General features: G+C 42.3%; 2 protein-coding genes across 2 annotated transcripts in view; both read right to left on the bottom strand.

The window, feature by feature from the left end:
* arhgef18b (rho/rac guanine nucleotide exchange factor (GEF) 18b) overlaps positions 1–1645 on the bottom strand; it is a 57234-nt gene extending 55589 nt beyond the window's left edge. Inside the window, exons 1-2 of the mRNA XM_050055270.1 lie at positions 1623–1645; positions 268–354 (exon numbers count right to left, since the gene is read on the bottom strand). Of these exons, the coding sequence (XP_049911227.1) occupies positions 268–354; positions 1623–1645 (110 nt within the window). The remainder of the gene's footprint in view (positions 1–267; positions 355–1622) is intronic.
* Positions 866–18831, bottom strand: part of insrb (insulin receptor b) — a 98740-nt gene continuing 80774 nt past the window's right edge. Inside the window, exons 12-23 of the mRNA XM_050055974.1 lie at positions 17193–17325; positions 16559–16712; positions 15589–15737; positions 13365–13521; positions 13139–13235; positions 12887–12954; positions 12523–12752; positions 11867–11977; positions 11589–11751; positions 11356–11485; positions 11129–11263; positions 866–10478 (exon numbers count right to left, since the gene is read on the bottom strand). Coding sequence (XP_049911931.1) covers positions 10124–10478; positions 11129–11263; positions 11356–11485; positions 11589–11751; positions 11867–11977; positions 12523–12752; positions 12887–12954; positions 13139–13235; positions 13365–13521; positions 15589–15737; positions 16559–16712; positions 17193–17325 — 1882 coding nt within the window. The 3' untranslated portion in view covers positions 866–10123. The remainder of the gene's footprint in view (positions 10479–11128; positions 11264–11355; positions 11486–11588; positions 11752–11866; positions 11978–12522; positions 12753–12886; positions 12955–13138; positions 13236–13364; positions 13522–15588; positions 15738–16558; positions 16713–17192; positions 17326–18831) is intronic.

Here is an 18831-nt window from a genome sequence, read left to right as displayed (position 1 = left end):
TTTGTTCAAGGTCCACACAGTTTAATACATTCAGTTTCACTTGCGTTTGGACATGTCATCAAACTAGTTTGCTGTCTCTGTCAAGTAGCTGTCTGTTAGTCACTCACTCTACACCAAAAAACAGCACTTCAAAATAAAAGCTCTGTGCTGGAAAGTTACTGTACTTCAAAATAAAGTGTGTTTTTTCCAAATTTGACATTTGTCACTTATGGTCCATTCAGACTGGACCCGTGACCCACCAGTTGGGAACCACTGCTCTAGTGGGACCTGTGCTCACAGCCCAGCACCGCACAGCGCAATTGGCACTCCCCAGAGACCACAAGATTGGCAGGTCCACCACTGATGCCCTGTTCTCTTCACAGATGAGAACAGGTTCACACCGAGCACGTGACAGACATGAAAGAGTCTGAAGATGAACGTTATGCTTCCTCTAACATCATCCACCGTGACTGGTTTGGCGTATACCGACACTCTATCCTGACACACGGGGGCTGTACACACTTTGTCGGTGTGATTTCGAGTCCAGCACTGAGTCAGGTGATGATTTTGGTTTCCATTGACCGTTGTTGTGTCATTTTGTTCTCATGTGATGTATGATTTAAGTGTTCCCTTTTTTTTTTTTTTTTTTGGAGCAGTGTACTAAAGTACCCAAAAATTGTTCTAAAGTAGAGAACCTGGAAAAATCTACTTTGTAATTTTAACTCAAGTTCCACTAATTTATTTATTCTTATTCCAGAGCTTTCAACAGCATCTTCAGTCTTTATCAGTGGAATGAAAAGTTACTCGTGGTGGTATATGGAAAAGCTAAAAAGCTAAACAGTAAGTACCTGCCTCAGTCCATAATCAAGCAGCACGAGAAGACACATATTCTCCAATAATTTTATTCATAATTTTAATATAAACAGTTAATTGTTGAATAATTTACACACAGCAAGATTTTTATTTTCATATCATTGCAACATTTTCTGTACATGTCACTACTTGGCTCTCCTTTGAAAACATAGAAAAAATAAATTGTCAAGCGTTCATTTAGTCATGGCACATTTTTGATCCTGTACAATATGCATGTATTTCTGTGTGTGTGTATGTGTGTGTGTGTGTGTTTTCAATATGTCGATATATGTGATACATAAAGATAATGGCACATTTGGATCCAGTGTGATGGATGAAGCGATCTCTGTGGGTTGCGGGTTTTGGGATTGTTTTTTTTTGGACTGTACATACACACATATACACCTGCTGTCTGCAACGATGTCTCAACATAATGTTTACACAACATATCCCAAAAAATTAATACATCAGCATATTCATCGGCAATAAATGACATTAATAAAGAGGTATCCTGCAAGACTACACACAGCATTCTGGGGACCACCTATGTGCACTGAGGAGAGAAAAGACTTGAAGGACACAGAAGAGGAAGAGGAGGAGCAGCGATCAGAGACAAAGAAAGCCGTGGTAAAGACTTCAACAGAGGACGACACGGACACAACTCCATTGATTTAAACGACGTACAGCACAGGGAACAGGATAGAGATAAATATAAGGTACTGGTGTGTAAACTGGAGCAGACCACTGGACCGACAGATGGGTCTTTAAACGAAAAGAAGAGGCAGCTCTACCTCGGATTTGTCAACAGGGTCATCACACCTGCAACGCCCACTGTCTATCTTTAAACAATGGCGTCTCTCTCCCTAATCAATAACACAAATATGAACAGTTCATCATCACACTACTGACAGACAGTACTTAATTCATTCATAGCTGAAGGTGTTTCACCTTTACGCTGAGCCTCCTTTAAAGGAGCAGTTCGACACTTTGGGAAATATGCTTCTTCACTTACTGGCAGAGAGTTAGATGAAAAGAACGATGCTACATAACATCTGAAGGCTACAGCTAGCGGCTAGTTAGCTTAGCTTAGCACAGCTAGCTTTGCTCTGTCCAATGATAACAGCACATTTAAAGCTCCCTAAATGACATGTGATATCTCCTTTGTTTTATCTGGACAAGAACAAAGCTTAAAAAAACGTGCCAGTAAATTTCTTGGTCAGGATCCGATGCCAGGAAACAACTGGATACAACAGGAAGTTGCTGCTTCTAGTCGACATATGTATTTTTATTTTTTTTTACAGAATAAATAAACGACATATAGTGTGGTAATGGCGGGGGTGGGGGAAAGAATCGATACAGCATAGTATTGCGATATTTTACATGCCAATATTGTATCGATACATGGACAGCAAGTATTGTTTCTTTTATTATTATCTAAATTATTGAAATTGCAAATACAAATTGAACTTTTGCCGGCCTTCTGGAATAAAAAAAAAGCTTTTTCAGTCTACTAGGTACATGTGTTCTGCAACAAAAGATATAGAAGTGACATTAAGTCTGAAAACATTTTAGATAAAAGATTTGTTGATAAAGGTTTCCTCTGCGGACATAATTTCCAACTTAAAAAATAATTAATCACATTATGTTATTGCAATACTCAGCATATCACAAAAATGGTTTAAAATCACAATAATATTTTATCATGGCTTAAGTATCATGATGGTATTGAATCATATCATACTGTATCGTATCATATCGTATCGTATAATATCTGGTGATTGCCACGGCTACATAATTAATGAGCATTAGAGGTGTCGTTAGGCGGATTTTATAACTGTCGGGCAAAACCACGGTAGCTGTTTACATCTGTTTCTATTCCTTGTGCTAAGCTAAAGCTAACGCAGCTGGTTGCAGCTTATTTATTTACCATGTATCAATCTTCTCATTTAACTCTCAGCAAGAAGGCAAATAAGTGTATCCCCCCAAATGTCTATTACTCTAACACCTCCAGCTTTACAGTCTAAACTTAAAGATGTATGGTTGTTGAACCATCAATAAAGTTTTTTTTTTTTAGCTTATTCAGGATTTTATCACTCGTGTTTCCTCTTCTTCAAAAGGATGTGCAGTGGTCTTTTCCAGTTTTTCACATACACAAAAAAAAAAAAAAGGAAAAAAAACCAAAAACATTTGCAAACTTAACACACGTCTTCTGTCAGAAACGATTTCATACAACAACATCTGTGATAGGTGACGTATTTGTGACACAAGAAAGGCTTTATGGGTGACATGCTGCTGTGGGTGGGGGGGTGGTTGAAATGCATGACGACATTCAGAACATGCATCGGTTTTTAAGAGCAGGGTTCGTTTGCGAAACGTTTTCAGGCCACATACTGTTTTTATGTCTTGTTACACAGGGTTAATAAGCCCTCAGACCGGAGTTGTGCTGCTCCTGTTAAATACATCGACAGACTTGACTCAGCTCTTTTTCTGTGTAGTGGGTTGTGTCATGAAAAAAAAAAAAAAAAAAAAATCAAAACAAAAAAAAGCTATCTTTAAATTTAGAAAAAAAGTTATATACACATTGATAACAATGTTAAATTCATAATGTACAAGAGTAGTAAAAGTTTACAGTCAGAAAAAGTAATTGTATTTGCCCTCCATACTTTGGCTAAAAAAAATAGAAATCAACATCTCTAAAATGTAATACTTTTTTCTTTTCTTTAAAACAAAACAATAATACATACAATGCTTTGTTCTCACCCTGCACTGCGTCACTAGCATGCTCTGTCCAACCGCGTTTCAGGTCATCAGAGTTCAACAAAACAAACCTAAACTTCCCTAAAAATCAAGTGCTTTCGTTTCCCGGGGGGGCCGAGGATCTGCTGCTATTTACAGTTAAGAGCTTATTAATCAGTTCCATTTATTCATTTTCAGAATCAAGGAACAACTGAATGCATTTCATATGGAAATCCCCAAAGTGTAATGCAATCACCTGTTGCTAATCACGGGGTTTTTGCATGTGCATGTGGGGCTGTCAAAACAGACTGATGATGAAAAGCAAAATCAATAAGCATCAAATTATTAAGCTATCTGCTGGTATAGATAATTCATTTTTCATGCACAAAGCAAGCCAGAGCTTAGCAGAGTAGAGACACAAGTTCAACATGGGTTCTTTTTTTTTTTGGTAAAAATCATCAGTCATGATCTAAATTACAGTATTTACCCACCAAGCAGTGAGAAGGTTTCTCTCTGCAGTTACAACTAAACAACACAGCGTGTGTAAAAACATAATTTCTGTGTTTTCATTTCATGTTTGGAGGTGGAAAATCCTCTTTAGTGATTGGTGGAGACACGTTTCTGCTCTGAGGGGAGTGGACTGGGTGGGAGGGGTCAGGCGGGCCGTTAGTCTGAGCAAGGCACTATGGGTCGGTGGCCCTGTTTGCTTTGCCACCCCTGACCTGCAACGCTCCCATCCAACCGCTAGAGGGCAGTCCAAACCACATCACGCCAGACAGAGAGGATTCCTGATTATCTTCAAAGGGGGGCAGAAGGGTTTCAGATTCATGACAAAAGGGTGTTTGGGTTTTTGTTGTTGAAAACTTGTCCTTGGACTTATCATCACCATTTTGCTTTTTGCAAGGATGCTGAGAACTTGCGCTTCAGTCAGAGTAGATAAAAGGTAGGTAGGTAGCTCTTCTTCCTCCTCGTCCTCTTTATCCTCCAACCACAAAGCATCAGGCCGCCTCCCTGAGACAAAAAGTTACAATCTAGATTTCATGTCTGTTTAATAGTTCTTATGGCACACAGGATTGTCCCAGTCCAGCTTTTTTTTCTTTTCCTTTGCAGAGCGGGGGTGCTCCTCTTTAAAACTTTTTAACCAGCCCAGACATCAGTGTCCTGATCAGCCAAAACAGACCCAATCCATGGCATTGACAGAAAATAAAGGTCATCTCTTGATATTCACAGTAGAAAAAATATACATACAAAACAAAAAAAATCAGAACAGAGAAACAGACAAATCAACCGACAACGACTGGAGGAGACGTGGGAGCTAACTGTTTTGACCACAAAGAAACAGATCGACAGACTGAAGAAGAAGAAGAAGAGTAGGGCTTTCTGCCAGACAACAGGTTCAGTCTAGATGTGATTTTTTTTTTTTTTTTTTTTTAACAAAGCATGAGGGTCCAGGGCTGAGCCGTGGCTGCATGTAGGTGATCACAGATACGCACAGAGAGTCAAGAGACGCTCTTTTTTTTTGACTCATGCTAATGTCACATCCCCAGAAACCAGTACAGCCGCTACTACATACAGTCCAGATGATTGGTGTATGCGGAAAAGGGGAACACACACACACAACAAAGCTTTGCTGCTTCTTCCAGTGCCCGGGGGAGGCCTCTTGTGAGTAATTTTATAAACTGTATAGCAACGATGAGAAGGATAGAGTGTCGATAAAGTCAATTTACAGCCTCATGTTCCACATTTAATAAGTGCTGAGGGTAAAAATCATGAGGAGAGGGATACTAAGCATATCCCTAGACTCTACACAGATGACTGGAGCTTTACACTCAAGATATTTAAAAACAGAAAAGGGCAAAATATGATGCTCCCAACAATATCCACATACTGCAGGGGTCGATGGCAGCTTCCCCCGGGACACAAGAAGAAGAGAAAACTGAGAAGAGGCAGAGGGAGTTAATACACCACGGGGGGGAAAGGAATTCATCAGCAGTGTTGGTAATGTTAGAGAAAGTGATATTATTTGACTTTACGGGATACTGAGAGACTGACGGGGATGATTTTAGGCTCTTTAGACTGATTCCTCCATATGCACTGAGGTAGACTCTGGCCAAAACACAAAGACGACGACAATTACTTACTCACTAACTAACTAACTAAATAACTAACTAACTCCTGCTGCTCGCCACCAGCTACTCCACCTGTACAATAACAAACTAGGCTTTTACATCGCTCCACTCTCAAAAACACCTTAAAAACGCTCCACTAAAAAGCTAACTGTGTTCTTCTTATACAATGACAATGATCATAATAAAATAAATATCTGGTATTTCAAAGATATGGGCACCATCTTAATTAAAAATTGCATATGCGTGTGAACACCACCACAAGATAAGCAACCTAGGTCGAGGTGGAGATGAGAGCCGTGTCCCGATTCCATACTACATACTAACTCTAACTGGGTTTTGAGTATGTAGTGTGTTCGTACTGGGAAATTAAGTACACTCAAAGATGTACTGCCAAAACAGTTTAGTATTAAGATAACAATTTAGTTTTAGTACATAGTGTGGAACTGCGACACAGCTGAGGTCCACCGTTTTTCTGTCATGTACGCAAAACTGACGGGCTTCAGATTTTTTTTTTTTTTTTTTTTTAATATACCTTTTTTCTGCTTTTATTTTCCAAACTATGTCACAGATTATTTACAAAGTACAAAAGCCCAAGATTGTAGTTCCTCTGTATAATTAGCTAAAATCTACATCATAACCTCGGGCACCTCTGAGTGCACGACAGCACAGACTCTGGCCAATCCACAGTGTCACCGCCAAAGCACGAGGTGAACGTCAGCGTTCAAACCTTATGCTGGCAACAAGCTGAAACCAAAAATATAAAATAATAAGAAAATAAACTGCCCCATAGACTTCTGCTTCTCCAGCTAAGAACAAAGTTGTAACCTTACAAACACAAATGTAGATGCAGCTTCGATTTCTATGCCTCTCCTGCCTCATGTGAAGAAATACAGAGAGAGCACAGAGGCCTGTGTATGTGTGTGTGTAAGTGTGTGTGTTACTAGCCGATGTAACTAGCCTGGACGTGGCTCTGGGTTTGAGAAGGCACTGGTAAAATATGGAGGCAGCTTCTCTGCTTTCTCTGACTCTGATTCTGTGGGTTCTGGTTGTTGACAGAAAGCTGCCAACACTTTGGCTATACTATAAGTGCTGAATGCTGTTCGGCTGGATTGGCAACCACACCGGTCTGTGTGTCCAGAAAAATAAAAAAAAAATAAGTCTGCTCACAATCACCTCCCACGTCACTGACTGCACTGAGAGAGGAGCGGAGGATCTGCTGTGAAACTCTGACGGCCTTTGGGTTCTGAGTGAAGGTCAGAGTGAATTAATGATCTTAAGAGACACGACGAGATGTCGGCAATGAGGACGACTAACTTCTCTGTAGCTTTGTGTGACGGTTCAGTCGACAGGAATGTTTCTGATTCCTGGCAGGAGGGACAAACTTCAAATATTCAAATTCTAAGTAGGAAAAACAAAGTCTTTCATGTGTGCTGTGAATCTGATGGGGTGTGGTGATGGTATCAGCTTTGCCAGCAGGCAGGCAAAACAGAGGGTGGGTGGGTGGGTGGGGGTGGAGGGTTGGGGTGAGGGAACGAGCAGTTCCAACTAAATCCTGGAATGTCAGACCTGAGTGAAATAGCTGCTGCTGCACACCGTGTCCTGACCGCCTAACTGCATGTGATAGCAGAGAGAATAATAGGATTAGCAAATCACTCACACACTCTCAGAGAGACAGAGAGAGAGAGAGAGAGAGACTGCCCCTCTCTCCACTACCTGCTGCGGACTCTGAACACAGTTGGAACTTTCCGCATTTCTCTCCAGCCCCTCAACCACAAAACGTGGAAATTTCCAACAGCCCTGATTTTGAGCAGTGACTTGGGCAGCCAATGGGAAGCCTCGGGAAGAGTGAGGAGGCAGAGAGCGTGCGGGTGGTGTGTGTGGTGCAGAGCGAACCAAACTGAATGACAGTGACTACGTTTACATGCACAAACTACTCTGATTTTTGCCCTTATTCTCATTCATTTTCCTCAACTGCTTATCCCGTTGGGGGTCGCGGGGGGGGCTGGAGCCTATCCCAGCTGACACTGGGCGAGACACCTTGGACAGGTCGCCAGACTATCACAGGGCTGACACATAGACAGACAGCCTTTACCGCTCACATTCACACCTACGTACAATTTAGAGTCACCAATTAACCTGCATGTCTTTGGACTGTGGGAGGAAGCCGGAGTACCCGGAGAAAACCCACGCTGACACGGTGAGAACATGCAAACTCCAAACAGAAGGGTTTGAACCACGAAACCTCTTGCTGTGAGGCGACAATGCTAACCACCAGTTTTCATAATGTTTAAAAGTAGGTGTGTTTTTCCTTTGGATCGGAAATGTGGGATTTACTTTTGGGCATGCACCTCTACTTCACAGCCATGCAAATTGTTGGTTTGTGTACAACACACAGAAGCTGTGCGTTGCAAACTGCAGTAAAAATCCCAATTGTGATGCATATTCTGAATACACTGCATACATGTCCAAAGAATGCTCCTAAAACCTGAATTATACCAGCATATCCCGCGTCTTTAACTGGAATATGCTACCCATATCCAAATGGGATATGCTGTTCACATGACCACATCAAATTTAGAATATTGTCTTATTCTGAAAAATAAGGGCATGTTAGTGTGCAAGTAAACGTAGTCAGTGTGATGGGACCGCAATGTGTGAGTTTAATAGAACCTTCTGTCTAACACTGAGGTCCTGACCTGTGCCAGATCTCAGGTCAGATGAAGAGAATGCTACCGCTCTCTGATGTAAATCATGAGGGTGTTTAGTGCTGGTCATAAAACAGACAAAAAAATAAGTTAAAAAAAAAGAGGGCCTCATTGTTCCACTTCACCTGCACTCGGCCGATAGCTGTTGTTAATTCCCCTCCCTGCCCTGATCCGAGCAGCACCGACATAACTGAAAAGCCATCGCTGTTACGCCAACATAAGGCAGTACAATCACAACGATATAATAAACCTGTGATAACAAACACTAACAGACCTCAGCTCCAGCGTGATCTGACCAGAGAGACAGCAGACACGGAGACAAACACATCAGGCGCACTTCCACCTAGAAAGACCTCATTCCCCTTTTATAAAGCTCGTTTTTTTTTTTTTGGTTATTTCATTTTTTGTTTTGTTGTAGTAGTAAAGTTGCCTCTAAATATTGACAGCTCTCAGTGGGAACAAGGTTTATAAAAAAAATGATGCAGTGAGTTGACAATATTTCGGGGCTTCCTCCTTTCCCATCCGCATGGAGCGAGAGTACTCACGGGGGACAGGAGGCCTAAGACACAGAGAGCACTGATGGTAGATTAGTGTGATTTCTGGGGCTATAAAAATAAGAGAATTAAAAATAAAAAACCCAGAAAGAAAAACCCGGCAAAACAAAACGCTAGCAAAGCTTCTGATGAAAAATATTACAAATATGAACTATTTACAAAAAACATCAATATGTCATATATTATATATAAAATATTGGTACATAAATACCAATATTCCATATATACTATATATATTATATATATTTATATATTTCTATACCCACTAAAATATATCAAAGCAGCAGCTATTGGTCAGTCTGAGGAACTCTTTTGTCCAATTCTTAACTGTTTAAATATCCTTCAGCCATATAGTGAGGACACAGAAAAAAAACTGAGAAAGAGAAGAGGAAAAGAGGAGAGAAAATAACAATAAAAGCAAATAAATTAAAACTATTCACCAAACACCCGATGAATCTGTGTGTAGTTTGGAATTCTGCAGAACAAAAACAAAATGAAAACAAAAAGAAAACATTCCTCTAGGAATAGATGTTTGTTCTAGGATCAAGTCTTTGAAAGTCATCCCACCGTTCCAAACTGATTAAGTCATTGTTCAAAAAAGGAAATTAGTGTAAGAGCTGATAGACACTTCTCTTTGTTTATAGGCCACATACAAAAAGGCCACTATCTGAGTAACAAGATTTCACTTGGAGAGAAAACAAAGCACAGAAATGTGTGGAAATGCAGATTGGTGGGGAGAGAAGGAGGGACAAGTCTTGAGGAGATTGAGCAAAAGCAGCCTTCTTGGTTGTCTAAGGTTTGTTGTGTTCACAGTTTTTTTTTTTTTATCTGTGTTTCCGTCACGAGGAGTCCTGGAAACGTGGCAATAGTGAAAAAAACAATAGATAGGTAATATGGTAATAGAAAGTCCGATGTGTTGTGGAGGAAGTTAAAAAAGTGTTACACCATGTTTGCATCTCTTGCTTGCCTGTGTGCGGCAGCCATGAGGAAGAAAATAAAAAGTCCTGAGATCTGTGTGTCTGTTTTTTTTTTTTTGAAGGGCTTCTCCAAGAATAAGAAAATCATTAGAAAATGATGAGAGGAACATGATACAGAAGAAAATGGACTGGAAGAGAAAGAAGGATGGGAAGGGCGGGTTAAACGAGTTCTTTTTAGGAAACAGGAAATGTTAGGAAGGGCTGGATCTGGGCAACGATAAGATTCGTCCGTTTTTCTTGCCACCGTTCATGTGTGTGTAGGGGACATGCTCCTCATAGTTCCCCCTGAGGGCCACCGAGGGCCCGCTGTCCCTGCCTAAGCTCTCCTCTCTCTGGGAGTATGACGACGGGTCCAGTGGGATGCTCTCCATGTTGTCCAGGTCCAGGTCGTACTCCTCTGTCTCGGGGACTTTGTTCTCCTCGCTGTAGAAGAAGGAGACCTCCTGGAACGACGGGTGCAGGTCCTCCCGCAGCATCTCGATGATCTCGTGGAACATCGGCCGCATCTTGGGGTTGTACTGCCAGCACATCTGCATTAGGCTGTGCCTGGGGGAGGGGATGAAGAGACACAGAGCTTTAAACCTTTACTGCAGACATCGGGTCTTACCCAAATAATTCATTCATTTCCTTTAATTAAGCATTCACCTCCCTGGGACAGCTCAAAAATAGAGGTATAGGAGACTTACTGAAAACTTTTCCAGACACAGACTAGGCCCCTTGAGACATAATGTGTAGCTTTTGATGCAACATAAAGGTATATAGACATTTCAGATAGTGATACAAGTGTACAAGGCACAGTAGCAATCTTCTACGCAGCAGGGAGCATTGGGAAACTACCTCAGGTTTACTGTTTGACACTATATTGCTGTTGTCTGATGCAAGAGGTTTAAAATGTTTTTTTTCTCTCAAGTACAAAGTATGTATCTGCTGAAGAAGCATCCTGAAAAATGTTATAGAGGTCAAATTATCTCCTGTGTGCTGAACCGATCAGTATAGTATATAAAGTACAATGGAAGCCTCTCAGGTCCCTCACACACCAAGCCCACCATTGGACGTTCGTCAATGTGGGGCCGTTTGTGAGTGTCTGTCGCCCTAGTTTTGGTGGTGTATATGATGGTGTCCCCCAGAGAACACATTATCCAGACAAGATATAGCTCGAGGTGCCCAAAGGTGCCTGATTGACTGAATTTACTCACATCCTTTCGGGGCAGTTCTCCGGCCGGTCCAGGTATCCTCCATCCATGACAAACTTTAGAACCTGTTCGTTGGATAAACCCTGGTAAGGCTGCTCCGCTAGCGTGCTGATCTCCCACAGCACAACGCCAAACGACCTGCAAGACACACACACACAACCACGTGTGATCGAAGGCACCAGTAATGTGATCAGGAACGTGAGGACAACACAACAGCTGCTGAGGCTCACCAGCAGTCAGAGTGGGCAGTGAAGACTCCGTCCTTCAGAGACTCTGGAGCCATCCACCTGACGGGAAGCAGGCCCTTCCCTCCTTTACGGTAGTAGTCAGTCTCATAGATGTCTCGGGTCATACCAAAGTCTATGAGAAAGAGGCGAGAGAGAGCTCAGTACACCTTAACTGTATACCATAACACAGAAGTAACTGAAATGAACTGGAGCTAAACAAAAACAAGCCACAGTACCGCCAATCTTGACGGTGAAGTCCTCCGCCACCATGCAGTTCCTGGCTGCCAGGTCTCTGTGGACAAACTTCTTGGCGTTGAGGTAGGCCATGCCGTCTGCAATTTCTGCAGCCATCTGGATCATCTCCTTCAGTGTAGGTGGTGGACGGCCTGTGGGGTTGTTCTACAAAACCGCACACAAAAATACAGTCAGTGATGTGTTTAAATATCAGAGCTGAGCCTCCCTCAGCTGTAATGACTACCTCCACCTGAGGAGACAGGGCATCTGTGACACATACCTCAGAGTCCGGCCTGAGACTGCGCAGGTAGCTCTTCAGGTCACCGTGGGTCATCAGCTCCATCACGACTAGAGTGGGCTGACCTTTGGACACCACACCTAAAAGTCGCACCTACACAGAGAAACATAAAAAGAACACACATGGTCATACACACTTCAGTAATTCACCTCAGTGCAGTTAAAATATCTTCAACTATTTCACCTTTAAGAGAAACATCCCTGCTGTTAACAGAGCAGACAGGATAACACATTTATAAAATGTTGCCACTATGTCGACTCGCTCGTCATCTGTGGGTAAATAATAAAAACTCCCCCCCCGCACACGTCTCGACATGATTTTTAAAGCTGACAGCACAACATATGGCGATTTAATTGGTGCTTAGTAGGCTGTTTAATGAAATAATATCGGTAGGCACAATTGCTTACCAAGTGTGAACATTTGTTTTCGGAGTCACACTGTGTGTCAATATGGCAGCATCAACACAACAAACGAGTCATTATTCTGTGAGTCATACATGTTCATGCTGGTTTCGGCAACATGACTGAAAGCTGTAATGTACTGTAATTCACAAGTGTATGGATAGCTGCTCCGCTGTGCCTGTTAGTGACGAGGCTGTGAGAGGAAACGCTTTGAAAAGGCATTTTGCAGTGTCGTACCACGTGGTGACAGCTGAAAGCCTTCATGACGGAGGCTTCATTGAGGAACTCGATCCTCTCTCGCAGGCTGGCCGATTCGTTGACCGTCTTGACGGCCACGCGCGTGTCCGGGTCTCCTTTGATGATGTCCTTGGCAATTCCCTCGTACACCATGCCGAAGGAGCCCTGACCCAGCTCTCTGAGCACCGTGATCTTGTCCCGGGGCACCTCCCACTCATCAGGAACATACACTACACACAACAAATTTACATTTAGATTAAAAGAGACATTTACAAATAGTCATGAGGTGCTGCTTGTCTTTGTAAATACAGAGCTAAAGCACAATGTGTTCCCAATCTTAGCTGTTATTTTATGAAGCTCTTACCATCATTGGTGCTGATGTACTCAGGGTTTGAGGAGGCGATAAGAGGTCCTGTCGGCCCTTCTGTTTGCCTGTAACACAACCAAAAAAGCATCTGAGACGCTGCACAGTGTAATAAGACGACCTTCGTCAAATCCCACTACAAGTTTATAAAGAAAATAAGCAGCATTCCCTCTTTGATGTCATTTGGTGTAATCTGCTCAGTTTATGTATCCATCAGGGTGGATTATCCTGATAGACAGTCAAAGATCTTACCTCTTCTTAAAGATCACAAAGACTCCACCTCCCACAAACAGCAGCAGGATGAAGCAGATGACTGGACCCATCACAATCCAAATTAAACCTTGATCCGCTGTAATAAACACAGACGGGCAACGGTCAGTTCAACAATTATGAAAGCAGTTTATGAACCTCCAGAAACAGGTGAATGATGCATGGCATGCAAGTTCAGTTAAGTCAGACATGTAGCGTCCAGTCTTACGATTGGGCATGAAGAAGTAAGTGGTTTCTGTAAAGGAGCCATTTCCTGCCAAGGAGGTGGCGCGGACCCTCACGCTGTAGTTACCAGGTTGCACAAGCGAAAGCTTCGTGCCACCAAACTTGAGGTAGGCTGGCCGTGACACACACGCTGTGTGAACCTGGAACAAAAAGAAAAACACTTTAACACGAGAGATCATGACAAATAATGATAAGTATGTAGAGCGTACAGAAACATGTTCTAAACTGATTCATGCTTTTATAAACGCTCAAAATTGCACTAGAAACTTAACTTTGGTTAAAAATTAGAAAATGAGAGAAAGCCTCTAAAGAAAGAGCTATGTGGCATTCAATGTCCTGAGTAAAGACAATATCAAGAGCCAGAGTCTACAACATGCAAGCACATCAGTGATAGTGCATTATCTAACTGGGTTTACTCATAATTAAAAAACAATAATGTACTGGTGAGTGTGTAAAAACTGGAAACATTCTGAATCACAGTTAACACCAGTAAAAAGGCAGCAACACACATAAAATAAGAAGTAAGTCCATGAGTGTTTCGTCACGGTGCATGATTGGATGTATACCTACACGCCTACCTCAGGATGCCACAATATAAATGTATACTATGAATTTTAAGCCTGGTTCAGACTTCAGGGGTTTGATATCCAAACTGACTTTGAAATTGGGTTGCATCACACACATAAGGAGAAATTTCAGCATGAATGCACCACCTCACGTGATCTCATGGGAAGCTGATTTAAGCAAAACGTAGTGTGACGTGGTGCGACAACTTGCTGCAATGTGAATGATGCTTTGCAGTTAGAAAAACAAAAGCAAAAAACAAAATAAGTCTGGATGAGAAAATGGTTGGGGAGACGCAGTCAGCTTTTATTGTCAACTTTTTAGCGAGAACTGGAGGTGAGATTTAATATCTGTCAAGTCGTATGCTAGCCAACATTAGCCTCAAGGGCTACAATTAGCAAAAACGTTAGCAGCTCCATACTGACGTAATCATAATTGTAATCATCCAGATTTTAAATCTTGAATATCAAACACATTTAACGTGATTGCGGCAGCCGTGATGATCCTGCGATCAGCTTGAGAGGTTCAAGACTGGATGTGTAAACCTGTTACACTACCAGATAATCTAGGCCGAACATCTCTATTGTTTATAGTCCCAGAATGCTTTCTCTTCCGACTGTCAGGAGGGGTGAATCGAGGATAAATCAGCCCAAAGCTCCTGCAGTCTGAGCTCTGCTTTGGGTTAACTCTAAAAAGAAAATTTAATATTGCTCCTCCATCACAACATTAAATTAATCCAAAACTTCCTTAATATTTTAAAAAGAAAACCTAAAACACTGTGTTAGAATATTAACAACTTCAGCATGTAGGCAAATAAACAGTCAGTCAGTCAGTCAGACGTCTGCATAAAAAAAAAACGTGTTTCTAGTCTTGCCATGTGCCACAACTGTGCAATAAACAAAACAATGAACTTGAACCTCTGACATGCTCTAAATGTGATTTAAAATAAATCTAGATCAGTGTGTGTGAGCTGCAGGGAGTGTTTTCAGCAGTGTGTTTTGAGTGCAGTGCAGGAGATGTCGTCTGAGATGCCAGTCCATCTCTGCCACTGCATTCTAGTCTTCCTTCCTGCCTCTGTCACTATGGTAACAGAGCTGCTACTGGCTCCTAGGGTCAGGCAGTGCAGCAATGAATAGCAATGAGAGATGAATTCTCACATTTACAGCAAGTAAACAACAACAACAACATCACCGCCGCACACACTTAAAGAATCCCGCCATCACAGATGAGCACTCCTGCACACAAACACACAGGAATAATAATATGCAAACACACGCGGCAGAAAACGTCAACACACACAGTGGAAGCATTGGGAGTTTGTAAACAAATATTTCCTTTGTTCCTCTCTCCATATAAGGAACAAGCAGAATTTGAGTGTATACAGCAAACCTGTTTCTGCCTGCCTCCTCTCCCCAGAGTCTTCCCACATCACATCTCTCTCCATTTCCTCTCTTACCTTCCTCCATGTGTTCTCATGCACCTGTCTGCTCTTTGAGCCCTGTGTGTCTCCTTCCTACAGTGCATATCAGCATCATTTCTGCTGCTTCTCTCCCTCCCTGACTCCTGTGTCCTTCAGTTTAGGAAACCTCCTTCCTCTCCCTTTCTCCTGCATCCTCACTCTCTGAGAGTTGGGTGATACTGACCTCTGAGTCTCCAACCTTCCTGTAGAACACTTCATACAGGATGATGAGGCCGTTCGGGGAGCGAGGTGGATTCCATTTGATAAACACATACGGAGGCTCGCCTGTCACTATCTCGTGGGTCACAGGGCCTGGGATATCGTCTGCTTTCTCTGTAGGGATCGGACACAAAGACAAACACTTAACATGTGCAGGATAACACACTGCATTTTCACATTGTTGTTAGCTGGCAACATTTGTGTTTTTGGGGGGTGCACGTGTGAACTGATGATCATCTGTGGCCTTTCTAAATGCTTAATGTGCAGGGACATCTTTAGGGTTGTACCAAGTTTTATTTATTTTCACTTGAATCTGAATCTCTTATTGAGATTATACCTTATTGTAGACATATTCCTTTAGCATGTATGCATGTATGAAAAGTCTAGTTTATCTATATGGCACATTTCTGCAAGAAGGTCAACATGTATAAGTCCCAGGCTATTGTTTGAGAGCCCTCCATTGGTCATGTATCATACATAGCCATATACATAGACCTTATGTGCTGGGAGTAACGCCATTCATGGCTGGTATGTACTTTAGTCTGATTAGTGTTTCTCAGACCCTGATGAAGACCTTGAGTTCATACGCATTGGTCTGTTAGACTGCCTGTGCTCACAGAATAAATATATGATATCATGAGAGTCTTGTCTACATTTATTTGAGACTTCTGAGGTCTTATTTTGTAGTTCTGCAAATAGTATAATACTAATAATATTAGTGTAGCCTAATCTTTATCTGTAACTGTGCAGAACTTCCTAGGTCAAATATAATAAATAGACAAAATAAAGCTGTACAGCAGTAAAATGTGGATTAAGAATTTGATTGTCAACGTTATGAATGAAGCTTTGAACTATTCGGCCCTAGAAATGTCAACATGTGTTAGTTTAAGTTGTTTAAAGGTACATATAAGTGAGAGATCTGCATTTTGTCTTACCCTCTGGCATAGTTCGGGCACTGACGTAAGTCGCCATACTGCAGCGTTTGAGGTCTGACGGATGGTTGCAGGCCATGATCTCTATCTTGTAACTGGTGAAGTGGTGCAGGTTGGAGATGACCGTCGACTCCTTTGAGAACACCTTCAGCTCCACCTGAGCGGAGAGGATGAAAGAGATGTGATTCCTCCAACAACGTCATGGATTAATGAATACATTCAAGTCAAGTTTATATTTACTTGAGCCCAATATGGTCAATGTTTCATGAAGAATGTCATTTTCAGGAACAGGGACATGTTCTTCCTTTGCTTTCTTTCTGGTTGTGACATTATTTCAGACCAAAATCAAAACATGCTTTTAATGATCAGTAGGTAAAATAAATACCATGGATAAAGCCAAGGTTAAAATGAATTTACAGATTTGGAAATACATTCATTGTCAGGGGACAGTTTTTACTTCTGGTTCCGCTGATTTGAGCAACTTGTTAATGCCATAAGTATTCATTTTTTTCTATTTTACATACACATCTTAAAACTGGAAATCCAGAATGGGGAACAGCAAACGGTCAGCACATAGTTCACACAAAAATGACGTACAAAATTATGTATTGTATACAAAATCGAAAGTGTTTGAGACCTTGGATCCTTCCTCGTCTTCGTCTTCAGGGGTGGCTGTTGTGGAGCCTAATGCCAGACTGGGGGCTGTGGTGAGGAAAAGAGAGGGAATGGTGGCGTTGGCAACTCCCACTGAGCGTCGGCGACGAGACGGTCTGGAGAAACAGAGCAACAGGTAAAGCAGTTAGCAGATGTCAGGTAAAATACCACTGAAAACCTGAAGGAAGCAAAGTTTGTTTTTCTCAGACAAGCCAAAATACAGTAATACATAAGTCAGATGAATATCATGTGAATCAGATCCTGACAGATGGAGCAGCAGTGTGGAGGAGGCCAGCGAGGACCTCTGCTCACACTAACCTTTATAGTGTGCAACAAGTCTGACTGCATGACATTTATCCACACACACTACTGCCCTGCTGGAGGAGCTACCAACCCTCACCACTGGGTGGTGTCAATGAGCAAGTCCACTTTACTCTCAGTTGTCATGAGTGTAAGCCCACCACAAAGGCCATGACTCCTACAAAAAGACCTGCAGTGTACCTCTACTTACGAACAGGTAGAACCTTTGTTTATAAATTAATTAACTATCTTCCTTCCTTCAAAACTAACCACAATTAAGTGTCCTTGATTAAAACACTTCACCCCAAGCTGCTGCAGTGATGCCGCTCCCTCACTGTACAGGGAAGTGGAGTTAATGTTGAACCAATGCTCTCTCAAGTAGGAAAAAAATAAGAAGCTTCCTGCATCCCTTTGCGTGACGGGAAAAGAGAGCACGGGGAGTTCTCTGTGTACTTCAGTGTATGGAGCTGACCTTGGCTGATTCAACAGCATGGGTTCAAAATCCAGCTGAGGTGTGTGTTGAGTTTGAGTGTTTGTGTGCGTCAGAATGGCAGTCTGCATGACTGCTCCCCTGACTGGCATGAATGATAATGGGCACAGTAATCACTCCCCTAGGGAAGCGGAGGGAGAGACTGTGAGTGTGTGTGTGTGTGTGTGTGTGTGTGTGTGTGTGTGTGTCAGGGGAGAGGGTAGGGGCACCATGGCCCAGACAATCAGCACCTCCCACCCTAAGCCCCCCACAGTAGTGCCCTGTACAAAAACAAGGGTCTACACACACACACACACACACACACACACACACACACACACACACACGGATGGACGAGACAGAGTTGGCACGGAGCTGTTTTGAGACGGACATTACGGTGGCTGGGACAAAAGAGGAGTGATGGGGTTTTGGCTGGATAGAGGGGCTCTGGTGTTGCTGCTGCAGTGCCACAAACAGCAACTAACAAAGCAGGAAGCTCTTGTTGGGTGTTACGCTTGGTGTGAGAAAAACATTCTGTAATGTTAATGTATAAAGGCATTTTAAACAAACAAAGCTCATTAAAAGTTGTGACCAAACTGCTGTTCAGTGTGTGGCTTTAGTGTGGCCACTGTAACAAGCATGTTTTAGGAACACATGCTGCTGCCCTGCTAGTCTGCACTGATATAAGAGGAGCAGTAACAAGCACAGCAACTTGGATGTTGGACTGAAATTGCATTTTGGGCATCAAGTGCCATAAAAAAGGGGGTAAGTGCAACATGGAAATATGACAAAATGTGGAACTGTCATGCACAAATCAGCAATAACAATGTAACGTTAGCTAGCTAGCTAGTTG

The sequence above is a fragment of the Epinephelus moara genome, chromosome 10 (assembly GCF_006386435.1).
Source record: "Epinephelus moara isolate mb chromosome 10, YSFRI_EMoa_1.0, whole genome shotgun sequence".
Classification (NCBI taxonomy): domain Eukaryota; kingdom Metazoa; phylum Chordata; class Actinopteri; order Perciformes; family Serranidae; genus Epinephelus; species Epinephelus moara.
The sequence above is the reverse complement of the archived record's forward strand: the minus strand, read 5'-3'. Positions and strand labels throughout refer to the sequence as shown.